This window comes from Triturus cristatus, chromosome 9 (genome assembly GCF_964204655.1).
Source record: "Triturus cristatus chromosome 9, aTriCri1.1, whole genome shotgun sequence".
NCBI lineage: Eukaryota > Metazoa > Chordata > Amphibia > Caudata > Salamandridae > Triturus > Triturus cristatus.
This window is the reverse complement of record NC_140592.1, coordinates 301,783,952-301,805,592: the sequence shown is the minus strand read 5'-3', so window position 1 is coordinate 301,805,592 and position 21,641 is coordinate 301,783,952. Positions and strand designations below refer to the sequence as shown.

Here is a 21,641-nt window from a genome sequence, read left to right as displayed (position 1 = left end):
TCCCTCTGGAGGTCTACAGATGTTTAGAACCAGTGATTTTACCGTTATTAGTGGATTTATTTAATGGAGTAATGTGTACAGGAGTGGTTCCGGCCTCTTGGCGAGAAACCAATATTGTAGTCTTTCATAAGAAAGGGAAACCGCCGGAGAAACTAGGCTCCTACCGCCCAATCTCGCTAATTAATGCGGACACTAAGGTATACTCAAAGATCTGGGCGAAGAGGATGGGCAGGATCATTGGGGGTCTTGTCTCCCCCTGGCAACACGGATTTATTCCGGGCCGCAGCACTACGGATCACATTAGAAGAGCAATAGCGCTGTTCGATGCCCAGGTAGCAGGGGGAGGGGAGATGGCCATGATCTTGCTCGACGCAGAAAAGGCCTTCGATAGGGTCGTCTAGGATTTCCTATGGGGCGTACTGGTAGGGAGAGGATTCGGGGAGAAAGTTATCAGAGCTCTCAAAGCAATGTATGTAGATCCAGTTGCGAGGGTGGTGGTTATGGGAGAGAGCTCTGAGAAGATGGCCATAAAAAGAGGCACCCGTCAAGGCTGCCCCTGCTCCCCGATCCTCTTCGCATTGTACATTGACCCTCTTATCCCAAAAATTTTAGGCTCCTCCAGGATTAGTCCGGTGGCTTGTAATGGTCACAGTAGTAAAATTTTGGCCTATGCCGACGATTTGGCAATTATTACAACTAACCCTCAACAGGCGCTCATGGCCCTGGTTGAAATAGCAGAGGAGTTTGGCAAGCGGTCGGGTTATCTTCTAAATGAGTCCAAAACCCAAATAATCTGTACTGGGAATATAGATAAAAGTTACATGAGATATGTGGATTCAGCTACATATCTAGGGATTAGGATCAATGCCTCAGTGGAGGAAATAATAGCCGAGAATTATCCTCCACTCCTGAAATCTATCGAAAAAGAGCTAAAGAGGATAGACGTTTTACATCTTTCTTTGATTGGGAGGGTAAATGTTTTAAAAATGTCCATATTTCCTAGAGTTCTTTATCTGTTCAGAGCCATACCCCTATTTTTGGAGGAAAAACTAATCAAAAGTTTGGATTCTATTTTTATAAGATTTATCTGGCAGTACGGCAGGGTCAGGCGGTCTACAAACTATATGTCACTCCCTAGGGAAAGCGGAGGGCTGGCCCTACCTAACCTGAGATTATATCATTGGTCTTGTCTTTTGACACAAATGTCCATTCTGTTTCAACATGAGATTAATTCTGGTGTTATTAATTCGGCTGTCCAGGATATACCCTCCATTTTTGAACTGTTAATTGGGGAAAAGGCCTTTTGGGTTGCTGTGGCGTGAAGTTGATCGTCGATACTATAAGAGGCCCCGCTTGAAGATTTTGGAAGGGGTCTGGAGGGTTTGGAGGTCTATCTCTAAGCTATGCAAAATTCCAAAGGTAAACCGTTATCTCCTTCTATGTAACTCTAGTCTACTCCCCAATGTGGGGGCCGACAGGAATTTACAGGTATGGAGGGATCTTGGCATTAGGACCTTTGGGGATATATGGGGAGACCTCGAACCGCTTGGTTTTGATGCCCTCCAACAAAGGTTTGGTATTCCGGTCAATCATTGGTTTTTGTATGGTTAGGTTGCACGGTTATTAAAGGCATTTAGGCCAAAATCTCTGTTAATGGAGGATGCCCCTGTAATCGATTTGTTAATTGCTGGGTCTAAAAAGATAAAATGGGTTTATAAGCAGTTAATCACAGAATTGCAAGACGATATGGAAAAAACAGAGGCTGCTCTGGCTTTGAAATTGGGAGACCCTGATGTAGATCTGGATCTGGCCTTCACCTTGAATAAAAAAGTTTTTAGATCTACAAATTTGAGGGCCCAGCATTATAAAACTGTAATTAATTTATATCATTCTCCTGCCAAATTATTCGCTTGGGGGGTTAGGGTGGACGATAGTTGCCCTAGATGCAATGCTGGGCAAGCCGATCTCTTGCATATGTTCTTTTACTGCAGCTCATTGTCCTCCGTACAGAGGGAAGTGGGAAAGTTTTGGGAGGGGCTGCTAGGTCACAAGATCGATCTATCCCCTACCCTGATGTTATTGGGCTGCGACCATAAGCAGAAATTGGTACAGGCGGAAGAAGCACTGGTTTTTATGTCTGTGGCGGTGCTCCGGATTTTAATTTTCTCTGGTTGGAAAGACACTTTGGCCCCTTCTTTTCAAATGTGGCTCTCTAGACTGCTGAGCATACATAATATAGAGAGTCGTCTGTACGAGCAGAAGAGTAAGAAAATGCGGGATTTTGGAAGTAAAATGTGGGCTCCAATATCAATGTGGAGGGAGATGGCCAGTAGACAGTTGAGCTAGGGTCAAAAGGAAAAAAAACTAACTTTTTTATCTGCTTTTATAGACATCTTACTTCTTCTTATGTATTGTATTCTGTGTCGATTGGATATATATTTGTGCTGACTCTTTTTTGTAATGATGTGTTCAAACTGCAAATAAAATAATAATAATAAAAAAAAGGATTTAATGAAGTCTTCTCCAAAGAGTAAACCTTTTGGGTTTTGCAAGGGTTCTTTATCCGCCATGTCAGTTAGTTTTGGATTTATTTTAGTCAAAACGACTTTGTCTTTCTGCATTAATGCTAGCGCCGGCTTACCCAGTAGAATTAATGCTCCCTGGCTCCATCCCCTGATGAGATTGGTGTTGAGAGGGGTGCCATTGATGTGGTTGTCTTCGGCGGAATCTAGGATTCTGGCTATTGGTCCCAGTACGTTGAGAAGACAGTCTTGGCACCCTTTCAGGGATTTTTCCATCCCTTTTCTTGGATCACGTACAAGTTTGAATAGGAATTTAATGAGTTCAGGGTCCAAATTGGGTGTATAGCAGCTTTTATCCTCAGTAGAAGGTCTAGAGCATTCAGCTCTAAGGATGTTACGAGTGTCCCTTTCTAAGAGGTTTCTTATCCATTTTTTAATGAATTTTGTGACGTGGTCCTGAGGGAACCACTCGGAACTTCTTGGGTGTTTCAGATTTAATGGGGAAAACGTTTCTTCCCCCTAAGGGGTCAAGGATAATGTCCTTAGAGGATGATGGGCGTTCCTCTTATGGATTGTAAAATTCTTGATCATCTTCATCAAGATCAAGGACATACTCATCAGGTGTGTCTGAGGATTCTATATCATTAGATTCGTTCTCTCCCATATTGTAAAGAGCATTATGATATTTTGTGCCGCTAAGGACACCCAGATGTTTTGTGCCGCTAAGGACACCCAGATAAGTCGTGCCGCTAGGGACACCTTGGGAGTTAAAGGTGCGAGGACCTCCATTAGAAGTTGAGGTGCTAAGACCTCCCTGAATTGATGAGGTGCTTGGACCTCCTATATTGTTCTTATCAATGTTTACTTTTCTTAAGTCTTTTACCCCTTAATTCAGTGATCTTGTCAGAGTAGGGTTTTGGAATTTCTGAGATTTCGTCCTCATCAGGGAGTGACCTTTTAGAGGACATGATCTGACTTAAGGTCTCAAACATGCAGGACCTCAATTCCGTATGAAGGATTTTTTGCAGGGCTTCGTTGTCTATATTAAGAGTAGGGGCAGAAGCCTTTTACTGAGTCAGAGTCAGACATGGTATATAGAAAATGTAAAAAGTGGTAAAGCCCTTTAATGAAAGATAATTAGGGAGGAATTCCCTTAATAATAGTGACAAGGTTTATAGATGAAGGAATGTCAAGAGAATAATTTCTCTCTTATTATAATTAATTTTGTTTTAGAATGTTGAAAAGGCCAGTTAAAGGAGGATTTCCTGCTAAAACCCCCTTTTTTTTAATGAATACGTTTGTAAAACTACTTGCGGATGAAATCCGAAATCTTAAAAGGTAGCGATGCAGAGCCACGTTGGAGTGCGCGGCCTGCATCGGTGGAAAGAGGTGAAAAACGGAAGTTAAACAAAGACATTAGGTAAGCTAATTATGGCATGAGGAAGTAGAACAAGGATGAAATTGAAGAATAATCGTTTACACAAAAAACAAAATATTAAGGTTTGATTAAACATCTAAAATTTTTTAAATATATTCAAACATTAGAAATAGTACATAAGCTGAAAGAAAAAGCAGGTCAGTCACGCAAGGATGGGACTAGGGAAGGGGGTGTAGGGAGATCTCCGTAAATTGGAGATCGGTATAGAGGCAGTAGGAAGGGGGGGGGGGTAGGGTTAAGCCACACACAAGGGAACTTCAAAATAGAGATAAAAATGAATAATGGTAATGAAGGAAAATGAATAATGGTAATGAAGGAAAATGAACTTAACTGCTTGGAGCCGCATTTAAAAGAGGCAGATTGTTGATGGCTCATGCCTTTCATGTGTTGCTATTGTTCTATTCTGGAACCTTTTAATATTGTGATGTAAGCGGCTGCTTGGACTGCATTAAAGGAATAATGCATAATGTAGCCACCGTTCTTGTAATGAAATTTACCTATAAGGACTTTCATTGAAGATTGGTCATTTGGAAAATGTTTACTGTCCCTTGCTTGAGTGAGCTAAGCTCCTTGTACAATGGCTACACAGAAGGTTCGTTTTCAGGTCCCTAATTTGATGTTAATGGTGGCCATAGGCACAGAAGGCTTACACATCCAAATTGTCAATCCAGAATTCCAATTTTATACTTCATGAGATGAACATATGTTGAAAAACGTAAGCATTTTTCAAGTGTCTTTGAACTGTCTAATTTTTTAACAAAGGATTACTAGTTTGTAATTGTAATTGTATTTATATAGTTCTTATAAATCCTAGCGAGGCATTGAAGCACTTTTTTGGCAAGTCGCACACTCCTCCAAAACAAACGTTTAGTAGTTCAGAATGTTTGTTTTTTTTTCTTCTGCATTAGTTGGGTTAAGTTTGTGCTCTTGATACATGTTTAGTAGAGTTTGAAGCAAGGATAGAATGCTGGGAATGGATTTAAAAAAGGATGGATAGTTTGTATATGGGTAGAATGATAGAATGGAATTGAAAAGGAGAAGTTGTAAGTTTTTGTTGTTGTTAGTAATGGTCATGTGTGCTTCTACTCATAACAGAAGGCATAGTTCAAAGTGCAACGATGTCTCCAACTCTTTTCCATATTGTGTGAAGTAGTTTGTCATGTCTGAGAATACTGTTGTGTATTTTAAAGTTGTAAGTATAGTCGTCATGTGGGAAAGAGCCAGCTCTTGACTAGTCTTCTGAAGTTGAGATGGTTGTCTGTGGATCTTATGTTTGAGGATAGGGAATTCCTAGTTTGGCTGTTTGAACAGAGAAATATGTTACACCCATGTTTTTTTCTTGTATGTAGGAATTATGAGGGGAGGAGCCATTCTTGAGTGTAGGTTCCTTTTTAAAAAAAAATATATTTGTCAGTTTTCTTCCTGATGAATAGTGGTCCTTTGCCATTTATTGCTTAGTGTGTGATACTAAGCAGATTGAAAGAGGATCTTCTTGCAACGGGGAACCACTGTAGCACCCTCAAAATCACGAGAGATGTGTGCTTGTGACTTCACATGTAGTAAGAGTCTGGCGACAGCTTTCAGAATTCTTTTTTAGTATTCTCATAGTTGACAAAGTTGAGCCATGAAAAACACCATTAGCGTAGTCCAGGACAAGAGGGATGGTAGCTTTAACCTTGTGTGGGAATCCTAGGTGTGTTGCATTGCTTTTCATTACCAGTCTCACAAAGTTCTGTACTCATAACAAAAGTCCTCCAAGCCTAATTTGTGTTCAAGTCAAATTTATTCTTGCTCTAAATCTCTTCAACCATGGTCACAAGGCCATAGTGCCATATACCCATGCCGTTGGCCCTAGGCCTTCTAAATTTGGCCTGAATGCCATGGTCCTTAATCCTGGCCTTGCCGACTACCCATTCTCTCATTGTATTCTGAACTTAGGGTTACTTCCTTTCCATTGTGGCCTTCGTCCCTTCTAACCCCTGGCTCTAATTCCTCATTGTTTCGATCTCAAAAGCAATTTATTTTCCCTAAAGAGTAGGTGAATGCTTCAAAAGGTGGATGTCTTAGAATTTTGAGACCCTGCACACACCAGCTTCAGTCCTGTGCTTCCCTCATCACCAATATCATTATTTTCAAAGCTAAATAAGGGGAACTTGAGGCAAACATTAAATGTCAGCGGTAACATTTGCCAAATATTTACTACACATGCCAAACATTTCTAACCCCTGGGGACTGAACTAGACTCTCTTAGTACTATCCTGTTTCATTGGCGCCAGAGTAGGTTCTTTTAAACCATCTGTTGCTTGGTCTAGGGTAGGCACTCTCTCTGTCTCAGAATATTTTGATGCATTTGGATTTGTTCCTATGAAACACATCTAAGTGCATAACTAGCACTATCCCACAGGTTTCTGCACCACCACATCATGGCTGTAGGGTCAGCCTCCAAGCAAAATATTGTTTCTTTGAGGGACGTGACGGTATTTACGAAGATGTCAAGAACACCCTTCATTAAAAAAAATATATTTATTACGAGGGAACCAGAGAGTTTTTGTACCGGTTTCTCCATGAAGAAACATATTCACAAATTGGTCTGAATGTCTAAGAATAAGAAATGTTAGCAACTGTATTGTTTTTAGGGTATGTACATACTTGGAGCTTTTCCAGAACCTACAGGGGTGTGAAATTTAATAAAATATCTACTTGTCCATGGGGCAGGTTGCTTCATAAATCTACTTGTCCTGTAACACAATCCACTTGTTCCTTTTGTGCCCTGTAGTGCAGCGTCAAAGTATGGCAGCAATCTCATTGTATAAGAGCTCTGAAATAACCTCTGTGATTATGCCAGGACTCCTTTCATAGTGGGGTTTGAATAATAGCAATTCCCTTGTGTTGCCACATTTCTGCAGATTTACAGATTGGGGCTGAAGGTAATGAATGGTAAGCAACAGTCCCAGGGTTGGACTGCCCGTTTGTGTCTGTGCCAGCCTATTAACTTGCATGTTTTAAGGGTTTTAACCAACTCTTCTCTAATTTTTCCTCATACTGAGAAAGGCTGGAAATGAATTCCTGGCAATGGCAGACATAATTGTTTTTCCAGGGTTGGGGAAAAAAGTGGTTGGAGGGAAAGTGAACTTGCAAAGACTTAGGTTTTTGCATGAGCAAATCTACACCTGCATATTTCCTCATGCTAAAATGCAGTTACAAATATTTTCTAGGAGTACTATTTCTAGGCCTACTTCTGTAAGGTCTTGTGAATTCAAGAAAGCTGTATATCTGCACTTAATGCAAGGATATGGGTGCACTTTTGAGACTTTATTTAATAATTGGTCCCCTAATTAGGCCTGTTGTTACCTATGACCTGTTGTGTTTATTAAAATTCAGTCTGTCTGTCAGCTAGCTTCACTGTGAGTGACTGCATTCTGTTCCTTCACAAGGAGCCTATCAACACACACTCATTTGTTTAGTGCCAGGAACTACTGTGGCAATGTGTGCTTTTTGAGATCAAAACTACTTTTGCCAATGTTTGTTAAAATGGTGAGGGTCCAGCAGCTCCCACACTAATAGGGTTTTACAAAAACCATGCCAAAACAAGTCACGCATTGGAAAAACCAAAAGGCTAACCAACAATTTCAGACTTACTGGCTTTACCAATGCGTATTTATTCTTGTTTCCCATGATCCTAGTAAAACTGCTTACACTGATTTTCTATTATGAATATTTTAGGAAATACTATCTTACATCAACACATTTTAGTAAATGATGCTGCAAAGAGATGGTACCTAAAATTTGACAGTGGTTTAGCGAAATGTTTTTGAATTTCTTTGTGAACATTTTATTTTGAAAGCAAAGAATCCTCAATCTTGCTTTCAAGCTTCCGCAAATATTTGCATCTAATCAGAGAGCATTCTGGGAGCATTATACTTAGCCTAATATTGCTAAACATTGAAAACGTGTGTACACATTTTTGTACTGGAACCCCTGTCAGTAGTGCAGTCAGAGCTTACAACATTTACTTAGTGCTCACCCTAATAATAAAGGCTTTGCATTAATGAACCATAAATACAAGTTTGAACAGCATTAACACTTGGACGCAAATATTGCCTTAAGTGCAGGCAATGCCTTTCTCTGATCTGTATTGTGGTACTGTAAACTGGCAGCCAAATGGTTTGTGCTGTAGGGGGTTGAACCTATTTGCCCTGAGGACAAAGTCCACATGAAAACTTGTTGCCCTTGACCCCCGACAATATGTCCCGGGCGTCAGGCTATAGGAATTCCACATCCCTGACCTAAAAGAACTAAAGTCCCCGATTCCCACAATGGTAAAAAATTAAACCGTGCAGGGCTTCAACCTTGTTGTTTGAGGCTTTTTGCCTGCTTCACTGATGTACAAGGATGACTGTGGAGTCATGCATTCTGACCAACTACTATGGGTCAGAAATGGGATTCCTGTTTACAAGGTTCAAAATCTGGGAGTGCAGATTAGCTCAGTACTGACTAAGAGGGAGCAACTAAAAGCGGTGACAAAGACCTGTTTCTTTCAACTTTTGAAAACAATCTTGTAACTTCCTAACATCCGGCAACGGACACATAATGAAAATGTTCATATCACCCAGACCAGATTACTGTAACTTTGTTTAACTGGGTTTACCAGATAAAGTGGTAATCAAAGTAACAATTGGGAAAGAATGAGTCTGCTAGATTATACTGAACATGAGAAAGTTTGGGTCTCCCTGTAGTAATGACACCGGACACCAAAGCTGCAGGAACATGTATTTATTAAGGAGACAGTTCCACGGGGCAGCAACGAAGCGCGATACACCAACGCAAGCCAAACACCAACTGTCACTGGTGGAACCGCGCGACAGCAACGTTCTAAACAAACAGAATGTAGGGGCCGGACGCAGCCGAGTCCAATATGGAACTAAGCCCATTACAAATCCCCCCCCCCCCCCCCCTTCTACCCAAAAAATGAAAAGAAAGCAAGAGGTGAGAGGAGGGGGTGGGGGGCAAAAAGATAGGGGTACACTGGATGGAAGAACAAACCAAATTCTGGTAAGTACATAATCGGACAAATAACAAGGAGGTCTGCGATCTCGGAAAGGGCGTGAAGACTCGGCTCCCAAAAGAGGGGAGGAGGCACAGGGCAGAGAATTATGAACTCCCCCAGAGTAATGCCCAGAACCACCCTCGCCTAATATCAAGATCACTCAAGAGCCAGGAGTCATTGCCATTGTTTTCAGAACTACTAACATTTAGACCAGCTGTTTTAGCCACCACGACACCTCCTTTGCGATACAAAGCGACCTTGCGCTTGTGCTTGACAATGGTAACAAGTGGAACAACATAGTTACTGAACACTTGCTTCACTCTGAAGGGCCCCCAGAACTTTAACTGTTTAACTGTTCTACCGTGCCTGATTTTTAACTAAGTCCTCAGCGCAGATACCAGAAGCATCGGAGCTGTGCCCAACCTCCTTGACAACTGCAGATACAGGAGAAACAAGCCAGGAAGGTAGTAGTTTGGTGCCAGGCTTCCTCCCACGCATTTTCTCAAAGGGAGAAAACCTAGTCGCACTATGCAATCATACGATGTGCCCAAACCATCTCCTCAATCATCTCACTCATGCACTTACCACTCTGGATGGCCATGGAAATGGTGCCCTTGACCATGCGATTGGCGCGTTCTACCATGCCATTGGCCTGAGGGTTATAAAGAGCTATGCGATGATGGGTGATGCTGCATTTAACAAGGAAATCTCTCATTTCTTTAGAGACAAGTTGAGTGCCATTATCTGTGACGAGAATGCGAGGTAGACCTTACTCTTGAAACACAACTTTGAGCTGCTCAATCGTACTAAGAGTAGTGACTTCTGACATAAAATGTACATTTGGAGTGGACATCAACCATGACCAACGCATTCCTTAGCCTCTCCTCTACACCATGCATGGGCCCAATGAAGTCCAAACAAACTGTACTCCAGGACGACCCGGGATCTTCAGTGTGCCCAATGGAAGCCTGAGATCCGGTCATGAGCCTTTTCTTACTCTCCAAACACACCTCACAATTGACAATCCAAGAGTTAATATGCTCATCCATGCTCAGCCACCAGAAATTTTAACGCACCCGTTTCTTGGTCATAGTTTGCCCTATATGACCCTCGTGAGCAAGGCCGATTTATCTTTTGCCTTAACCCACAAGGGGGTACAAATTTGTCATTTCTCATCAAAAAGTTTGACTCGCTAACATTCAGTTCATCCAAGATCTTGGCGAAAGGTCTTACTGAGGGGACTACAGTGTTTTCTCCTCTACCACCAGAGACCAATGTGCGTTCCACATCTTTAAGTGTAGTGTCTTGATCCATGCACAATTTCCATTCCTTCGCCGAGAATGCCCCCCAACGCATTCAGCCACATCACCCAAATAGGTTACTGCTCCTTCTTATTCCCATAAAGAGCTTTCACTCAGGATACCCTTGTTCCTCAAAGACAAACGAGACAAGCAGTCTGCCTGTGCATTTTTCCACCCTGGAATATGCGACACCTGGTACCTGTATTCTTGAGCCGAGAGGCAAGTCTGGCTTATCTGCCTGAGCCCTAACCTGCGCCTCCTGGACTCAACACCTTTACTAAGTGCTTGTGGTCTGTGCGGATGCAGAATTCAAGACCCCCACAAGAAGGTCCTGAAATGTTCAACAGACCATGCAGCTGCCAACGCCTCATGCTCAATGATCGAGTAGTTACACTCATATTCAGACAAGGAGCGGGAGGCAAACGCTACAGTTCTCTCACACCTCTTATGGATTTGGGACAGCACAGCACCCAGCGCACAAGCACTGGCGTCGACTGTTAGAAAAGTTGTGAGGTGAGTGTCAAAAGGTGGGATAACACCAGCTTCACACATGTTCTTCCTGATGAGATCAAAAGCAGCCTGTTGGGCAACCCCCCTCAAGTAAAAGAACACCCCTTCTTCAACAACAACCTTAGAGCCTCTGTTTTGGTGGCAAAACAACTGTCAAACTTGGCATAATACTCTATTAGTCCCATGAACTACCGTAGTTGGTCTTTTTCGTTTGGAACAGGAGCATCACATATTGCTTCAATAAGGTCAACGTTGGGGTGAACGCCTTGACCTGAGATGGTATGGCCAAGGTATTCAATCTTTTCCAACAAAAACTTGCACTTGTCCTTCCTTGGGGTTAGACCATCCTCCCTCAACCCTCCCAAGACTTCTCTCAAAATCTTGTTATGGACCTGAACGGACTCCCCGAATACAAGGATGTTGTCCTGAAAGAATTTTACATTCTCAACGCCCCTCAACACTTCAGTCATGATGCGCTGAAAGACACTGGCTGAAGAAGACAACCCAAAAGGCAGTCTTCTAAACCTAAAGGTGCCCTCTATGGTAATTAACGACATGAGATCCTTTGACTCATCATGTAACTTAGGAAACGGTGGAGGGTAGTGCCTTCTTAAATGGTCCACGTCAGTGGATAATCAACATCAAGAACATTGCTCAAAATGAGATTACTTGTGTTGTTTTTATTTATATTTTGGGCAAAAAAGTGCAGGTATAAATTGTGAAAGGAAAAGCAACAAGCCGACACATGTTTTGCCCTAGTGACCCATTGGCCTTGGGCTTTTTCAAGGCGGTTTCCAGTAATCATCAAAAGTCTTCCTGCAGATGTAAGTAGATGAGTCTCTGCGGTCTCGTGGAAATCGGAGGAATGAGCTGTCAGAAGAACTGACAGCTCATTCCTCCGATATTGGAAGTCCAATATGGAACTAAGCCCATTGAAACACTCCCCTTTACGCCAACTAATAAATAATTTTTATTATAGACCATTATCTAATAATCCTCACCATAGAAATCTGTTGTAGAGATTTGAATGCAGACTTTTTAGGTAAAACTGTCCCACAGCCTGTAATGCGCTACTGATTTCAGCTAATGCAAGTGCCATAAACAGACTCCAAGTGGTCCAGAACACCACGGCCCGACTGGTGACCAATGCCCCCCCCCCCTCCCCCCCTCAAGAACCGCTTCCCTCCCCTTGCTTCAAAAACTACATTGGCTACCATTACGGAAAAGGATCAGATTTAAGTTCTGCTGTATGGCATACAAAGCTTATTTGCTTTATTGTTCTCTTCTTGTCGCTGTTTCTGTCGAAATGTTGACTTTTCTTGTCGCTATTTTTGTCCAAATGTTGACTCTTTTGGTGTAATTAACGTCTCCATAAATGTTATACTGACACATCTGTGTTTATGTATTTTGACAACCACATTTTTTTCTGATGTACAGATTTGAGAAATCCCAGGCTGACGCTCCTTTTAAGGAGTGAAGAGTGTGTTGGCTGGCCCTCTTGTTTCTCTATATTGACGCATGAAACACCTCTGAAATAAAGCACTGCGTTAAGAAATGCAGCATATTTCAAGATTGAATATTAGAGCTTAATGTTGAATCCCCTATTTACTTTTTCACTGTCTATCCTATCATTTTTCAAAAGGAAGTTAGTCTGTCTGTAGACTAGCTAAACATCATTGGCTCCCTGTGAGCCAAAGGATTACATTTAAGTCATTATGTCTCGTAGATAAAGCACTGTATGACAGTAAGTGTAACCTGCTAAATAAATGTTTTTTTTTTTGCTGTGTGGCCCAAGATGAAGTCTGCGCACAAAGAAAATGAAACTGATGATTCTGCCCAGTTTTCCAGAAGTACTCTGGGCGGTAATCTGTTGTTTTTCGGTGGCTACAGCGGACCAAGAGACCTTCGATTGGAAAAATCTTTGAATGTTAGGAGCTGCTAGATGCATGGCTCTTTCCCAAGTGCTAATCCTAAAATGGTGTCTCAGCTGTTGAAAGAAACATATTCTCTGCGCTCCAAGGTACCTACGGGTGACTGTTAGCGCTTTAGAAATGTTTTTAAATTAATAAATCAAATGATGGAGGGCACTGAGCATCAGTCACAAATATTGAATGGGACAGTTTGAAGGAGCCTACTCATGGTAGTTGTACAAGGAGGGATAAATGAAGATGCCCAGGAAACTTACTAGCTTTTTCATGACCCTGATGAGTATTCTTGGTGATGCTACTTGGTAGATTCTTGTGCCAGTAATGAACACTTGCAACTTCAAAGTAGGGGATTCATTTCTGGTTACTAAACAGAACGTTGAAAGATCATATCTGGAGCAGCACAAACCTGTTGCTTGAGAGCCTAAACCTAGTTCAATTACTTTGAATTGTTTATGAGGTGGGGAGATTGGGGATGGTGTGCTGATCTCTTGTCGTTTATTTTTTATGTCAAGTAGAATTGTTGGCTTGCCTCCAAGGAACAAGAGAGAATCTATTTTAATAAATGCAATCAATAAAATGCCCTCTAGTTTGCTCAGAGATGGGCACCGCCCATTTCTTTTATCAGGAGATGGGCAACCATTACAAATGAAAGGAGCTCTAGACCTAACGAGTAGAAAATGTATGCATATAGAGCTGAGCCTCTGCTCAGGTAGGTGGCAGTAATCCCAAGCTTCTTACATATCTGCACTGTTTTTCACCATACTCTCTGCTGACGTTTGTGTAGTGGACAAAGCCTGCTCATTCCTCGCTGGCTTTCTTCATAGTGAGAATAGTTTTGAATGGGTTTGTGGGTTTTGACATTGATGTTTTCTCCATGATTTTCTGTCACGAGTTGTCAGAATTAAGCATAAACATACATTGCTGGTTTCCTCTGCTGTGACATGAATGCCTTGATTTTTTAAATATATTGCTCTATCTTGCACACGCTATCATGGGCAACAACAGTACATTTTATTAATATGAGAGCACCCAAAATAAATGAGGACGTTGAGGAGGGTCAGTGATACAGTACAACTGTATTGGTTTTTCCCCTACTCTCGAGTCTCTTGATTTTCGTGACCCATTCCAACTTCCGAACAAAGAAAGCTGAAGGCATGAGGGGTGGGCCTAATGCAGAAAGAAGCTGGAGCAGTAATTCATAGCTGTGAGAAGTAGGCTGGAATTTATCCTATTTATGGCCCATAGCATTGTGCTGTCTTGCAAGGGGAGCAGTATGGCAGGCATAGGTGATGGTTGGCCTATAAGTGTTGTAGCATTGGTTATTTTCACAGTGTAACATGAAGTCAGAGACAAGTGTAGGAATTGGTGTCTTCTGTTGGGGTTCTGTTTCGTGAATAAAGCCTTGGGTGGCTACCGGTCTGTAAGTAATGTTCTGCCCTACTAGATGTAAGGGCAGGAGTGATGAGGTGAGAGGGATTCAGCATATATGGTTGCCACCTGCAGGTAATGATTTATCCTACAGGGAGGACAAAGAGTTGTCCATTCTGGGTGGTATGATACCCTGTAGGGTAGAGAAGAAGTGCTAGTCTTTGCATAAGGTGCTGCCCTGGGCTTGTCACTTCGTCTCTGCTTAAAGCAGTTTCCTTTGTAGAAGAATAGTATTTCTTCATCACGCCTGGTTCAGATGTCCATTTTCTCCATTGCGGTGCACAGCATTACCATAGAGCAGGGGTCTTCACACTGGGGGGGGCGGGCCTTAAGTGATCCCTGGGGGGGGCTCCAGACTCTGGCCAAAAGCAGCATTATGCTGACAACAGTGCTTTGTTTTCAGTGGGGGGAAAATAGCGGCAGTAAGCAGGCTCTGTGATAGAACACTAACATCTTTTGTCATTTATATCCTTACTGTAAGAAGGTGTCCAAAGAGAAGGGACTCCTTATATTCTTCAAACCCCCACCGCCATTTCTAATAATCACACTGGGAATACATTTGTCCTTACGCCTCATATGGGTGGGAGAGGGGTGGGGGGGTTAGGGGATGGGGGCGGTCAGGGGGAGGGAGGGGGGGGGGAGGCGCAGAGGGGCAGTGGGAACGGTTGACAATTAGAATGTTTATGGTACTTATGATTTTGATGTGGATTTTAATATACTTGAGCTTCTGTTTGAAGGTAATGGAGGACAGCCTAGAGTGTTCAGTCAATTTTGCTGATTTTAAGCCTTTAAAGTATATGGCTCGATTTGTCTATTTGTTCATGGAACATATGCGGGTTAAATGACAAAAGGAAAAGGGGGGTGATGGCTCAAATGCTGCGGATGCAGCGATATGATTTATGTGTACAAGAAACACATATATCGTGGAATAATCGCAGATGGCTTAACGATCTTGGTATGGAAATCTTAGGATGCACCAAACAAAGCTCTAATACTAGAGGGGTAGCAATTCTTATGAGGTACGGGTTAGGAGTTTGTAAGCGGGTAAAAGAGGACGCCCTGGGGCGATGGATAATTGTATTGGTGGTTAATGGTTTTTTATGTACAATGTGTTCAGTATATGGATCCAATTTGGACGACCCAGAGGTGCTATATCATTTAAGTATTGAACTGGTAGCTTGGCCATTGCCCCTGATCTCCTGCGGGGATTTCAATCTTCATTTGGAGGGGGGCTTTGATATTATGGGAAATAACCCATATATGGGTAAGAAGACTAAAGTGTTTAGAGCAATGAAGGGCATTGTCAAAGAGTTCAGTCTTGTAGACGTATGGTTTGCCCAGAAGAGAAACGTCCCCAGCAGTACTTTTTATTCAGCTCCTCATAAGAAACCTGTTCGATTAGATTTTTTTTTTATTTCGGCAAATATGGTGGCAAATGCGAAAATCGAGATTATGCCGAGGATAATTGCAGACCATAATCCGCTGGCATTTGAAGTCAATATTAGAATAAAAACACAACCAAGGGTCTGGACCTTTGAGCGCAGTCTTTTGTTAGACCCCGAATATTGCAAACTTATGTGTGAGTGGATCCCAGAGTTCTTTAAGATCAATCGTGGTTCAGCTTCAGATCCCATGGTATGGGACACATTTAAAGCGGGTGTGCGGGTGGTAACACTGAGTTACTCGATAACTAAACAACGAAAATCACTTATGGCACTTTAGGATGAAATGAAACAGCTTAGGTTCTTAGAAATTCGTTTTTATGGAAGAACTGATTCACCAGCAAAATGTTGATGAAACTTTAAAGGCTATCGCTATTATGAAAATGAAAGTTCACCAACATTTTATAATAAAGACTGCGGCAAAATTGGCCATACACAGAACTCAGGTTTATGAAGCAGGAGAAGATGCGGGTAGAATACTAGCTAAGAGGCTCCAGCAAAGGGAAATACAGAATCGAATATGTATGATTCAGGACCATCAACGCAGGATACACCAGATGAAGTCTTGAAGGTCTTTTGTAATTATTATACAAACCTTTATACAAAGGATGTAACAACCAATGTAGGAGGGCTAATGAAAGAATCTGGTAACGATGTTGTAACTAATAAGATGTCAAATGATCAAAATGTGCTATTGGCAGCAGACGTTACTTTGGAGGAGGTGGAGGCTGCAATGTCATCACTAGCTGAGGGCAAAGCAGTGGGTCCCGACGGCATCCCATTGGAATTTTATAGAACTTTTCGTCAGGTGCTTATACCAGAACTCATGGTTCTATTCCGTGATGCTCAACGTGGTATGGCACCAGAATCATGGCGAGAAACCATGATTATTGTCTTTTAAAAAAAGGGCAAGCCTGCACTCTTCCCATCATCATACAGGCCGATCTCGCTGATAAATTCAGACAGTAAGATCTTTTCTAAAATACTAGCACAGCGATTAGCGGCCAGTATTATCCCTCTTGTCTCTATTTTCCAGCATGGGTTTATTCCAGGACGGGATACTGCTGACCATGCTAGAAGGATTATTGCCCTTTTGGGCTGGGCTCAGGCAACAGATTCAGCGTTAGGGGTGATCCTGTTGGACGCTGAAAAGGCGTTCGACAGGGTCTCGTGGCAGTATTTGTGGGAGGATTTGCACTGGAAGGGCGTCAGTGCGGAGTTTATTCAGTCAATCAAGACGCTATATATAAATCCAGTGGCCTCTATACGAATTTCAGGGTTAAAACCTGCTCCATTTAACATAGAGAGGGGCACAAGGCAGGGGTGCCCGTGCTCCCCCCTCCTGTTTGCTTTATATATTGATTTATTTCTGGAAAAAATAAACTGTCATAAAGTTATTAAAGTCATTAAAGCTGGTGAGGTAGAGTATAGAGCGCTTGCCTATGCCGATGACATTATTATAGTTTCCAGTGATATTGTAACCACTCTTCCGGTAATAAAAGAACTAGCGGCACAGTTTGGCCAATTTTCAGGCTACAAACTCAACATCGAAAAAACTCAGGTACTCTATTCCGGTAAGGACCCTCCGACCGATGTAGTAATAACATCAGAGGCAGCATATCTGGGAATAATAATCGCTCCAACCGTGTATAGATTTCCTGCTTTGAATATGCTTCCAGTGATTGGGAAGGTCAATGCAACTTTGGAACGCCTGGATCATTTGCATCTCTCTATCCATGGTAGATGCAATGTTCTAAAAATGTTAGTTCTCCCAAAATTTTTGTACTTATTTAGAACAATCCCTATAGAATTTCCTAAGTCAATTTTCATTCAATTGGAAAGGATGTGTTCAAGATTTCTGTGGGGATATCGAAGAACTAGAAGAGCTTATAAGAAAATGATTCTTCCAAGAAACCGGGGGGGTTGGGGTATCCCAAATTTTATAATGTATTACTGGGCCGCCATGATGCAGATCCTGGGGCCGTTAGTAGTGGGGAGTAAAACCTCGATCCCTCTTTGTCATAGACCATCTATCTTTGAACTCGGGTTAGGTAGAGAGGCAAATTGCTGCTTAGTAACTATGATCGAACCAAGTTACTATAAAAAAAAAACGGTTTAAGATCCTTAAGGCTGCCTATAAAGTTTGGCAACAAATTAACGGTTATATCATATCCCTAAAATAAATATATACACTCCCTTTAATGCCTCAGGGTTACTTCCGGTTATTTTTCAGGATCATGTAGCCTTCAAATGGGGCCTAAAAGGAATTTGTTATCTAGAGGATTTGTTTGATCAGGGGAGCTTAGTAACATTTTTAGACCTTAGAGAAAAGTTCGGGCTAGACAAACATGATTTTTTTTAAATACTTACAAATTCGGAGTTTCATATATAATTAGGTGCAGATATAGGTCAACATTGTATTATAATAGAGAAAATGAAGAGCAGAATTTCGATAGGGCAGTATTATCAACACTTAGTTGAAGTCCTCCCTGATGATTTGAAGGAATGTCGAAGGAAATGGGAACTGAAATTTGGGGTAGCTGAACTCAATATAAGTAAATCACTTGAGCTTGCTAATAGCGTCTTAATGACAGGAAGAATGCGTAGTCAGCATTATATGGCCCCGTTTGATCTTTACTATTCCCCTAGGAAGATATCCCGGTGGGGGGCTACAACTGGGGCTAACTGTAATCGATGTGGGCTGTTCGCTGCTGATTCACTTCATATGTTTCTTTTCCTGCCCGAGATTGGGGAGTTTCTTTCTTGAATTGGAGGAATTTTTAAAAGTTATATTTAGAACCCCCATACAGATCATGTCCGATTTAGTTATTATCGGGGTAGGTTCGGACCCAATTGCTATTGTAAGAAATGATACAATGAGTGCACTGTTTATTATGATGGCAGTGGTTCGTTCATGTATTACTACTGAGTGGAAAAGTCCCGATCCCCCCCACTTTTTTGAATTGGAGAGCAAGACTGTTAGCTATGTATAATTTTGAACTTTCAATTTATAGGACCAAAGAGCGAAGGAAGAGAAGGTCGGGTTATAAAATTTGGTTACCCATTCAGGAATGGATCTTTTAAAAGAAAAAACGGAACTCAAGAAGTTTGAAATATTTGTTTGTACCATTATTATATTGAATATTCTAGGTGTTCCTTTTGGGCCTGGGGGGAAAAATGGGATTGTAAAAACCTAATAAAAAAAATAAAAGGAAGTCCTGCCTGATCAGAAAAATGTTTGGCAATCATGTATTTAATTGCATTTTAAAAATGGTACAAAACTTAACTGCAATGTTTAAATAAGTCTAGATATATTTAAACATTACCATTTTAATAGAATAATTGTGAACATTTTTGAGGGAGCCCCAATGATTTTTTTCTCTGGGGGGGGGATGTGTGTGTGTGTGTGTGTGGGGGGGGGTTGGGTGGGGGGGGGGGTTGGCATTAAAACGTTTGAAGACCACTGCCATAGAGCAATAGCAAAAATGTAGGGAGTGAGGTCGAGCTACTTAAATCTTAAGCTTATATTTTTACCTCCATCTTCAACTGAACTGTCTTCACATTATTAGTTGTGGGAGGGAGCAGGGTAGTTCTTTAAAGACATGCCATGTTCTCAAACAGTGTTGATATTTGTTTGTTTCTAGGGACTGCTGGCAAGGAGAGCTCCTGCAGACTGTAGATGATGCGAAAACGAAGCCGCTCCTGAGGGCTCTGGAGGATGCCAGCTGTTGAGGGATGGCGCTGACTAAGGTTCTAAACTGTTTCTGACATTCTGCTCCCCGCCCTGCCTGCATCACCAGGTGACGCTGCCTTCCCCAGACTTTATTACCAGGCTGGCTGCCAAGAGATGTCCCAACCGAGCGGGGCTGGCGATCAAGACAACCACAACAGAGGGGCGAGACCTAAAATCAGGCAGAGCCGGTCTGAAGAGAGGAAGGAGGAGGGCAGCAGGCATAGCAAGAAGAACAAGACTCCAAGAAAGGGTGCTGAGAAGGGCAGGGATCTCTCAGCGAGGGACCGGCAGCCTTTTAGAGAAGAAAGCAGAGCTTCACTGCAGGAGCTTGACTCTGAACTTCCCAGCAGGTCACTGAGGCAGAAGATACAGGATGCAGTGGGTCAGTGCTTTCCCATCAAGAGCAGCAGCAATGGCCCCTCTCCTGATCTATCGTCCTCTCACCGCAAGATCCACCTGAGTGAGCTGATGCTGGATAAATGTCCCTTTGCTGCTGGCTCAGACTTAGCACAGAAGTGGCACCTAATAAAGCAGCACACCGTGCCGGTATCGCAAGCAGGAGCTGTGACGGAGAGCCCCACTCTAGTGGAAGATGAAGAGGACAGGCTGAGGGAGAGGAGGAGGATTAGCATTGAGCAGGGTGTGGACCCACCACCTGATGCACAGATCCACACTTTTGAGGTGACTGCTCAGATCAATCCTCTTTACAAACTGGGCCCTAAATTGGCGCACGGCATGAATGAACTGGCAGGAGACAATCGAGCCACTCTTCAGGCTGGCCAAGAGGAGTGTGCACCAGAGTCTAGCCCCCAGAGGCAGAGCTCCATGGAAAGGCAGGAGCCAAAGGATGGGCTGCGGGCGCACACGCAGGTTGACTACATCCACTGCTTGGTTCCTGACATGCTGCAAATCAGCAACCTGCCCTGCTACTGGGGGGTGATGGACCGCTACGAAGCTGAAGCCCTATTGGAAGGCAAGCCAGAGGGCACCTTCTTGCTGCGGGACTCAGCCCAGGAGGACTACCTCTTCTCAGTCAGCTTCCGCCGCTATGGCCGCTCTCTTCACGCCCGCATTGAGCAGTGGAACCACAACTTTAGCTTTGATGTTCATGACCCCAGCGTCTTCCATGCCCCTACTGTGACTGGCCTACTGGAACACTACAAGGACCCCAATGCCTGCATGTTCTTCGAGCCGCTGCTGTCCAGCCCCAATGGCCGGACCTTTCCATTCAGCCTACAGCACCTCTGTCGAGCTGTTGTAGCCAGCTGCACCACTTATGATGGCATGGAGCGCCTGCCCATCCCCAGTGCTCTAAAGGCCTATCTGAAGGAATACCATTACAAGCAGAAGGTGCGAGTGAGGAGGCTTGATGCCGAATGGGACTAGTGGTGGGTTGAGAACAACCCAGCCAGTCAGGGATGTCATTGGCAGGATCCTTCCCACAAATCTCGCTGCAGGTGAACATTCTCAGCTTGACCATTCGGAGCACCAGGCACATTTCTACTGGAAACATTTTGCGCGTCCTATTCCGAACACTACTCCTTTTCTGTTTTGCACATGAGGAACGCAACGTGACAAGCCGGATGAGTCGTGCGTGTTTTTGTTTTGTCTGTACACTTGTGGGGCGAGGACAGCTTATGTAATAACAGGGAAGTGCCCTAACGTCATTCTACGCCTGTGCTCTGTGCAGCAGAAGCGCACGTGTCAAGAGTGTGTGTGGGCTGCACATCGATGACTCGCTACCCTGGAACTCCAGGTCTAACCGGATCCTGTGGTTTTGTTCTTTTTTTTTTTCTTCATTTGCCACATGGCCTTGTTGTTCATCCAAGTGACTTTTCATTAATTATCTGTAGAAATGCACAAGAGTTTAGATGCTCTCCGCTAGCAGGTGGGAGTGGACTTCTGGAGGAACAAGGTAATCTATGCGTGATTCCAAGCCCTGAGCCACATAACCTGGAGCTGTTGCCATTGGGTGGACTAAGTGTGCCTGGGAGAAGTGGTTCTAATCTTAATTTCTCTCCTGGGGTCGGCAGGGCATACCTTCCTCTATTTCCCCTCACTGTTAACTACAAGTCAGTGTTTGCACAACTAAATTTTCAAAAATCGCCTGACTGTTTCAAGCTGTAGCCGCAGGAAGCAGCCAGTATGGCTACCTCATTCCTGGGGAGAGGGTGGGTGGGTGGGTGGGTGGATTACATGGGATGGAGGGGAGGGTAGACATTGCTGAAAAACCAGAGTGAATAAACCAAAACACGTTGTATTTATGTTCTAATAAAGTAGTCCTTCACTGAG

The 21,641-nt window shown here is 43.0% G+C and overlaps 1 protein-coding gene across 1 annotated transcript in view; it reads left to right on the top strand.

The window, feature by feature from the left end:
• The window catches only part of LOC146797776 (suppressor of cytokine signaling 5-like), a 36,758-nt gene extending 15,615 nt beyond the window's left edge, over positions 1–21,143 (top strand). The window contains exon 2 of the mRNA XM_085624965.1: positions 19,261–21,143. Within this exon, the coding sequence (XP_085481091.1) occupies positions 19,464–20,735 (1,272 nt within the window). The 5' untranslated portion in view covers positions 19,261–19,463 and the 3' untranslated portion in view covers positions 20,736–21,143. The remainder of the gene's footprint in view (positions 1–19,260) is intronic.
• Positions 21,144–21,641: the final 498 nt, after the last annotated feature.